The 9,120-nt window shown below is 33.1% G+C and overlaps 1 protein-coding gene across 2 annotated transcripts; it reads right to left on the reverse strand.

Moving 5' to 3' along the window:
• Nucleotides 1-43: 43 nt before the first annotated feature.
• On the reverse strand, nucleotides 44-5,120 carry LOC102582979 (protein trichome berefringence-like 7). 2 transcript variants are annotated; one of them, XM_006350912.2, is made up of 4 exons: nucleotides 3,478-5,118; nucleotides 2,459-2,617; nucleotides 1,449-1,757; nucleotides 44-342 (listed from the first exon to the last, which is right to left on the reverse strand). In XM_006350912.2, exons 1-4 carry the CDS (start codon nucleotides 4,290-4,292, stop codon nucleotides 324-326), a joined length of 1,302 nt encoding a protein of 433 aa, XP_006350974.1. In that variant the 5' UTR covers nucleotides 4,293-5,118; the 3' UTR covers nucleotides 44-323. The 2 variants fall into 2 exon arrangements, with proteins under 2 accessions (XP_006350974.1, XP_006350975.1); XM_006350913.2 differs by lacking the exon at nucleotides 44-342 and having other exon boundaries at nucleotides 1,659-1,757; nucleotides 2,379-2,617; nucleotides 3,478-5,120.
• Between the last annotated feature and the right edge of the window lie 4,000 nt (nucleotides 5,121-9,120).

A 9,120-nucleotide genomic window follows, 5' to 3' on the forward strand; every position in this document is an offset into this window, starting at 1 on the left:
AAGGTTTGTATATTTCATGAGTTAACAACAAAAGAAAACTCAGGAGATGTGAAACTTCTCATTAGTGTATAATTTTTTGAAAACTACATTACATATTATTTCCAAATATTAAACTAAACAAGACGAACATTCTGGGAATGATATACATTTTTCTCCTTCCCTCTTACAACAAATTTAGTGAACCAAAAAAAAAAAAAAGAAGGAACAATTTCGTGGTACAGAACTCACTGTAACTATACATTTTTGTTCAAAATTGCTTTGCAAAATTGATAGACCTCCATAGAAAAACATAAGCTGGTAGAGTTCCTTCTTATGATACATCATCAGTCCAAGCTATTAAGTCTGCAACAAACAAATTACCTCACTAAATAGAAAATCTGGATATATAAAGCATTTTGTATCATAATATTATAATGTAGATCTTGGATCTAAGTGAAGCAAATTTCTACGAGGCTATGCAACATTTCCTTTGTGTTTAACTAGAGGCGAAGAAGGGTGATATCCGACTCCACCACCCCTTGATACCTTACCAGCAAAACAAAGATAGAGAGAACGAGTTCTTACTGCTACAATGGTGTACAACAGATTCAGCATGTAAAAACGAAACCTCACCACGAATAAAACAAAATCTACTCTATTTTGGAAAAAAATTATTAGCTTCAATAGGCACAGGTTGACTAGTTGAACCAATGATGTCACCAAATACTCGCTAATGAAACGAGTAGACCAACTTATGAGCAAACTTATAGAAATGTGTAGTTGTACAAATATAAGCAAGGAGTCAAGAAAGATGGAGTCCAAGCTTTTATGTTGAAAAATTTTCATGCAAAGTTTGGGTGATGAATGGGAAATATTGGAGCAAAACTGATGCCACACACGAGCATCCCGTAAAATTTTCTATCAGCTATGGTCTCATAATACACTATTTCTTGAATTTAGCTATTAATGTAAAAATTGCAAGTGTGGCTCTATTTTTTGGACCATGCAGTAAGGATATCAAATGTTTCGCAGTATTCAGGTGCTACAACTAACTGGATAAGACGCAAGTTTGACACATCAAGGAGACATGCCTCCACAAATTCTCACATGTGTTTATAAATGTCGGACATGAATAGGAAGCTGTTCGTTAATCTTCCAAGGATCCCTCAACTTGTCACTCCTAACAGATCAAATTTCTAATCTCTCACCTTTTTCGCCACATTATATATAGCTCAGAACTTAATTTCCTAAAGGTACAACAAAATACATATCCTAGAAGGAGAATATCAAAGAAGATGTACAATTCGACACCCTAATTTTTGAACTTTGATGCCTTGATGTCTGAGTACATACTGGCTGTTTGAGTCCACTTAGAATTTGGATTAACTATAACACATCACATAGTGAAAACAAAAGACGAAGAAATACTATTGAATTGACCAATTTTAAATGCAAGTATCAAAACTTACTCTCTTTGTTGATACAATGACGTATGTTGATAGCTATCATGCAGGTATGAAAAGACCATTTCATTCCAAAGATCAGGAAGTCCAGGTAGACACCAGTGGCTGCAATCAGATAGAGATGGATTATCACTCCAAAGACCAACATGTGCATCTTTCCTGTACGTGGACATGGGAGTTATGTGTAGCACATTAACTGGAACTTTCATGCTGTGTGCCACCTCTAGTACAGCATCAGAAAATGAGCTACTCTCCTGACCATTAGTCTCTGAAAGAGGTTGATTTGTCACATTGCACATCCGCTGAGTTAAATTGCTGATGAAAACCAATATGTATTCATTAGTTGCACTAATATAGTATGTTAGGTCTATCGGAAACAGCCTCTCTACCCCACAAAGGTAGGGGTAAGGTCTGCGTACATCCAACCCTCCCCAGACCCCACAGTGGAATTACACCAGGTCTGTTGTTGTTGATACAATATCTAGCATACTATATCAACAACAACAGCAACAACATACCTAGTGTAGTCCCACAAGTGTGGTCTAGGGAGGGTAGAATGTACGCAAACCTTACCCCTATCTTGTCGAGTCAAATTTTGTGTTATATTTAACACCAGAGAAGCCAAATGTTGTGTTCTATTGAATATTTTCCATAAAATTGGAACTGGCAGAAATCAACATTATAACTTTTTGAACATCAATAAAATTCACAAGATTCAATAAAAAACTTTAACATTGTTTGAGATTAGTTATGATCTTTTCAAAATTGTGCTAAGATATTAGTTACTTTGAGATGGTACTGTATTCTGGATGTATTTCTCTTGCAGCATTTTCTTTTTACTGGAGACACTCAAACAAAATTTTCGACTTTTTAAAAGAATTGCTTTGAATCTTGAAATATCAAAAGAAATGTTCAAAAGGTCCATCCAATTATTACCAGCTCCAATTTGTAGAAACTTTCTACTGAGAGATCCAAAAGCATTCATCTGTATAGAAGGCATAGCTATCAACAAGTACCTCCAATGAGAAGGTTCAAACGTTCTGAAAAAAACACGCGTCCTGTTAGGGTTAATTTTGGTATCAATCCAGGATGACCAAGTCTCAAGGGCAGTTCTGAATGCCGTCTGAATTGACATTCCAATCCTCAGTGTACTATTTACTTGGAAATAGCACCCCCTATTCAAAGAAAGATTAAGAAGCATCATGAGAACAACTGAAACACAAAATACCAGGTTCTGCATGAAAACTAAGAAGGAAACACTAGGTGCATTATCCAGCGCATAAACGTTTCCTGGATCTTGTTTACTATTTAGCAACTAAGAGTTCTTTAAAACCTACTGACAGAAATGCTGAAATTCACACAAGATGTATCCAGGAAAGAAATGAAAAATACGGAGACATTTCTACCTTAAGGGGATTGATATGTGAGCTAGCTTTTGATTCGAAATGTGGTAGATGTACAAAAATGAACACAAGATTCCCGGAAAGTTTAAATGTTTGGGCTACAAACGTTATCCTCAGACCTTCCTGTTTTGTGCATATTCATATAGCGAGTGGCTAATAATCTTTGAAGGCCCTAAACAAATGATTTGAGGTAACTAGTGAAACTAAACAGAAGCAATGCGTTCATGCACGAGTGACCTCCTAAAATGAACTCTTTCACTGTGGGAACAAAAACTTCTACTAACTACCCTTCAATCCAAGCTAGTTGGGGTCAGCATTATGTGTTCTCACTGTGGAACAAGCAATTCCAATTTCAAGTGGCTTTAACACCTGTCCTATTGAGACTTCAACCAAATTCTTGTGGAACACACAGGGATACTCGCACATGCTAAACAAGGGCGGCTACAAGTGAAAAAGGAGGAAAGGAGAATGACGATTAAAAGGGGGAGTCCATACATGATGGCCTTCATATACTGCAAAATTGTCATGTTGTTATTGTTCGTTTAGCTCAATTACAGTTTTGCAGTAGCTATCATGTAATATACTCGCAAAGTAATAAAACTTGTATTAGTAAAAGAACAAAGTGCACTTACACTCCAAAAAGCTTCCCAGGTACCCACCACTGTCCAGAATTGAATATGAGGACGTCTGCATTGATCCACTCATCGCTGATATCATCAAGCTTGTCCAACGTAAGGGTTGATCTAACTCTCTTTATTCCATATTTGGAAGACCAAGTATGTTGGACAAGGAATACAGATCGATAAAATTCAACGGTGAAATTGAAGGAACTAAACCTCACTCCCAGAAAGCGAATTAATTTTGTGATCTTATTCCCATTTACTTCATATACACTTCCCTTATCTTGCACCCCTGTCATTAGAAGGCATATCAAAGACTCCCATTGAGTCCTACTCATTGAGTCTCCAACAAAAACAATTCTTTTATTTCGGAGAATTTCCAACATATGATACACATTAAACCTGGGGAGTTCACAATTCCTTGGCTTCCACCTCCACTTAAGATAATCATCATTGGTTCTACCATTTGCCAAACAGTTGAATCCTTTCTCCACAAAGGGGCATTCTGAGGCATTGTACAAGGGGTAGTTGTTATCAACTACCCATTTTCCATCAAATATGTCACAAAAACTATCCGAACCATTAAAACTAATAAGATTCTCCTCATGAAATGATTTTGTAAGATTGGGTAGGACATACAAATACCCTCCTCCAATTGCCAAGAAAAAGGAAACAACAGATCCAATTGCTATAAGTACACGAAAAAGTCTTGAAACCTCATTTTTCCTACTAAATCTAGGGCTGCTAACCGACTTATCAAACAGTCTAGGGCTGCTAACTGTCAATGCCCTCTGTTTATGAGAGAGACTTCTACCGAAAGTACTCATTTGTCCTAGTTATTGGTTCCACCACTTCCAATAACCAATGCAACAACCTTCAAAACACATTCTAATCAGTACTATCGATCCTTCACACACCAAAACAATCCATCAGCAAAATCTCCAAGAAACCATTAGCCCAACTACCAATTACCAAATCCAGTAGAACCCCTTTCCAATCTTGATTCACTTAATCAATAAAAACTCAAACTTTAACACAAAATAATCCAAGAAACCACCATCCCAACTTTTACCAAATCCAGTAGAACCCCTTTTGAATATTGATTCACTTCATCAATAAAAACTCAAACTTTAACACAAACTATCATTTAACCAAATCTACTAGAACCCCTTTTGAATCTTGATTCACTTCATCAATAAAAACTCAAACTTTACCACAAAAACATCCAAGAAACCACCAGCCCAATTACCATTTAACCAAATCCAGTATAACCCCTTTTGAATCTTGATTCACTTGATCAATAAAAACTCAAACTTTAACACAAAACACCACCATGCTATCAACAAGAGATATATACAATACAACCATTTATTGTTTTCCAAACAACAACAAAAATCACACCCTTTTCAAAATCTTGAACAAATCAAAGAAAAAAGTAGGCAAATGAGGAGATTTGGAGAATGATTTAGACAACTTACAGTGGTTTTATGCAAAGCTTGAATATTGGTATTAGATCGAAATTGCAATATGTTTTGTGATTATGGAAAGAAGCACCTGATTAAAGAAAGAGAGATTAGTTGCAAAATTGGTACGTGGGATGCAGACTATCCAACAGAACAGAGTGGGTGCCCTTTTTTTCTTCAATTTCCCCCCCAAATTCCTTTTTATTTGTTTTTTTTAGTTTTTATTCGGTGTTCAGTATTCGCATAAAAATTGACTAGATTGGATTAGAGCTGTCGTTGCTCCATTCGAAGGGAAATGATCCCTAGTAATGAGTTTTTCATATTCAATATAACTCAAATACGAAATCTCTGATTAAAATATAAGTAGTTATATTTGTGGTACCATATTTGTTGGTGATTTTCTTTTTATTTCTAGTTGGTTCAAAGTTTTGTTTTTTTGTCACCATTCAAAATTGGAAATCTCTTTCAGATCCTTTATGTCTCAAAAAGTTTTTTAAAAGGAAAGATGTCTATAATTTATTTATTTTTTTGGTCAGAAAGATTTCTATATTTAATTTAGAGTTGATATAATATTTTTATTGAAAAAAGTGATTCTAATGTAATTCTATCATTATAGAAATGTTAAAAATCAAATATATCAGATCTTTTATGTAACAACTAATTTGAATTTATACCAACAAGAATTGGTGTAATTTTTTCCCTTTGAATTGTGGGATGCTTAAAGAATAATTTTTTGTCAAAATCAATCGTTTTATTGTTACTTAAAGAATTGCCAAAGAATCATAATTGATTTTTAAGTATAATCTCATCGTCCATTTTTATAAAATCATAATCTACTATATTAATCTTTAAATATAATAATAAATTTAATATTTTGATCGAAGGTGTATTGGTGATATAAATTTAGATTTATACACCTTTGATCTGTCACATGATAAAATAAGTGGTCTTAAATTCTTGTAAGAGCATGATGCTCTTAATAAAAAGTCGAGAGAAGTGCTGAAACATCTCTAAACTTGACGACAATTTAAAGGTATATTTAATGCATTTTACAAGATCAAAGTGTATTTAAATTCACTTAATCAAATAAAAATGTATTTTTAAAGCTGTTATTAGTTCAAAAATATAACTAATAATTTATGCGAATTTAGTGATATTTTCAATAATTCTCAATTAGTATTAATCTAAAATTCAATTGTCAATAGTTGAAACCGTCACAGGTCTCCATACCACTCTAGTTGTGTTCACATGTGCTATGTTCTTGGGATTTGGAGGAGTTCACTGTTCACTTAATTAATAATAAAAATCTTTCAATAATTATGGATAAGATTAATTATAAAAAAAGTATTTCTCAAAGATCGACTTAAGGTCTCGATATATATTATCAATTAAAAAAATCGAGAGAAAGATATTATTCTCAAATGACTTTTCAAACTGATTCAGACATTATGTATTTTCGATGATGTCTTTCAGGTTGACTAATATACCTGCAATTTCTATGGACTTAATATAAATCGAATTTTCAAATCATCCACAACATGTTTTTTTTTTCCAATTTATGATCATACGTATTCTTCAACTGAAACTCATCCAATGTTAATACTTTTTTTTTTTTTTTTTTCCACTCAGTGTCCGGAATCCACATTGGAGCTCCGACTAAATCCGAATCATTCTCTGCAGGGCCCATTCGGGGTGGCGCTCGCAATAGAATTTTCTCCATATCCAGGGCTCGAACCCGAGACCTCTGGTTAAGGGTGAAACACTCTCACCAGTGCACCACAACCAGAGGCGTATCCAGGATTTTGAGATGATGAGTGCACTGTTATAAAAATGTTGATCTATGATATAAATTTGATCGGTTCGATAGTTAGGTTTTTACTACTGAAAACGGTTAAAATTTTACAAAGAGAGGTGCACCAAGTCATAATCGCATTGTGTGATACTTCAAGTGTGGGTTCACAGTCCACACATTCATATTTCAATATATTTTTTAAAATATAACACTACTATATATGATTTGGGGAGGGGATCATGGGTTCACGTGAACCAAGTGACCCCCTAGATACGCCTCTGACCACAACCCATGTTGGTATGTTAATACTTTATTTGAGTGATTGAATAATCTGAACTAACATTTTCAAAATGATATCTAATGTTTATATAAAGTCAATAAATACATGTTAGATAAATATTTACTCATAGATTTTCAATAATTAATCATAATAAATTAATATGCGTTTTCACCTAACTAAATGACTCAACTATAGACATTTTAAATAATTTGTTGTTGTTATGAAATTATACATGAATTACTTATGCTAGAAAAAATGAAACGATCATTAATATGAAGATTTAATGATTTATACAACCTATAGTTTTAGTAACACAAGAAACCAAATCACCATAATAAGTACATTGTTTCTTCTAAAAAAAATTATGGATAAAAGACGTTAAAATTTTAAAACGAAAAAACAAAACAACGTCAACGTTTATTTAATAAAAAAACAATAAAAATTGAGATAACATGTCATACGTGAAGTCAGCTATTTATTCAATCGAAATTATTGAATTCTAAGCTTGCCATCAATTATATAGCTCGCTTTAGTGATTGAGTTAATAACTAAATATCATATTTAATGTACACGTATATAGAATCAAAAAGTAGAATTATTCCTCAAATTAACGAAATTAACACGCAATTTTTTTTTGATAGAAATTAACTTCAATATGTCCTTGACTGTCTTCCAACAAATAATTAAGTGTTGTAAAACAGTACTTAGGCAAAAACTAATAAATTAGTGATACAACTAATTAATAAGCCTTCTCAAATTAAACATAATGACTAATGAAATTTAGCTAGAACTTGATAATTAGCTAGCTAGGAACTAAAAATAGAAATATATTGACAGTATTCCTTTAGTTTGGAAATTAGGGTTTTAAAGTTAATCTTTACTTCATACTCCCTCCGTTTCACAAAGAATGACCTAGTTTGACTTGGCACGGTGTTTAAGTAAATAAAGAAGACTTTTGAATCTTGTGGTCCTAAATTAAAGTTATATGTCAAATGTACAAAATTGCCCTTAATCTTGTGGTCTTAAACATGCCACGTGGAAAGCAAAAAGTAAAATGTTACCAAAAAAGGAAAGAGGTCATTCTTTTTGAAACTGACTAAAAAGGAAAGGAGGTCATTCTTTGTGAAACGGAGGGAGTAATACACATGGAGAGAGATCAATATAGGTTGTGGTGGGATGATTGATAACCCTTCACCCTTAATTAGAGGTTTCTGGTTCGAATCCTGAGAATAAAAATATTCTATTGGGAGTACTGCCCTCAGAAATGGACCATGCAATGCACGAATTAACTCAGATTTAATCAATTTTTAATATGGATACCGGACACATAATAAAAACCCAATAAGAGAGAGAGAGAGAAAGAGATATTTGTGGAATTGCAAATATAGGGTTTTGAAGTGAAAAGCCATTGAAGTATTGAAAGGACAAAAAAGTAAAGAAAGCAAATTTTAATTTTTAAGGGAAAAGGAGAAAACAAACTCAATTGAATTATCATGATATGTAGTTTTTTTTTTATATCCAATTTTTTTAAATTTTCTAACACCTGAATATATAAAAAAAGATCCTTATTCAAATTAGTTTAACATATATCCCTATTAATTTCTTTTTTACTACACCCTTCTGATCATATGAAAATACATATAAAACTTCAAAATGCTCTAAATTTAGTCACAAACTCAACTGAAAAAATCTTTGAAAAATCAACAAATGAGAGCAAAGAAGACCTCCAAAAACGTTTGTTTACATTATTAAGTCATTCAAAAAATAAGAACATAAAATTTTCCATACAAAATGAGAATTTGAAACTTCCTAACATATAATTTCTTTACGGTGTATATATATAAGTTAAACTCAATATATATATACATAACATGATTGTACAAACGCACACACACGAGCACAAACAAGTGTGTGTGATACCAACAAGAGTTGTTGTGGAAAAGCAGAGGTCTCGGGTTCAAGTCCTTCTGGGTACAGAGACGCCTTTACTAGGGAGTACTTTACCATCAATATGAGATTTCTCAGCCTGAATCTAGATTTAATCAGGCTTCAGTATGGATACCGAATACCAGATGGGAAATCGAAAAAAAAAAGTGTGTGTGGTGGGGGTTGGAGGGAGG

The sequence above is a fragment of the Solanum tuberosum genome, unplaced genomic scaffold, assembly GCF_000226075.1.
Source record: "Solanum tuberosum cultivar DM 1-3 516 R44 unplaced genomic scaffold, SolTub_3.0 scf00131, whole genome shotgun sequence".
In the NCBI taxonomy this organism is placed as follows: domain Eukaryota; kingdom Viridiplantae; phylum Streptophyta; class Magnoliopsida; order Solanales; family Solanaceae; genus Solanum; species Solanum tuberosum.

Bases quoted from the DNA above. Each gene is read 5' to 3' on its own strand.
- LOC102582979 (XM_006350912.2), bottom strand. From the start codon at position 4,292: ATGAGTACTTTCGGTAGAAGTCTCTCTCATAAACAGAGGGCATTGACA. The intron at 2,618-3,477 runs GTAAGTGCACTT...TTCTTTGAATAG, and splicing joins CCTGGGAAGCTTTTTGGAGT to GGGGTGCTATTTCCAAGTAA. The intron at 1,758-2,458 runs GTACTTGTTGAT...GGTTTTCATCAG, and splicing joins TTTGAACCTTCTCATTGGAG to CAATTTAACTCAGCGGATGT.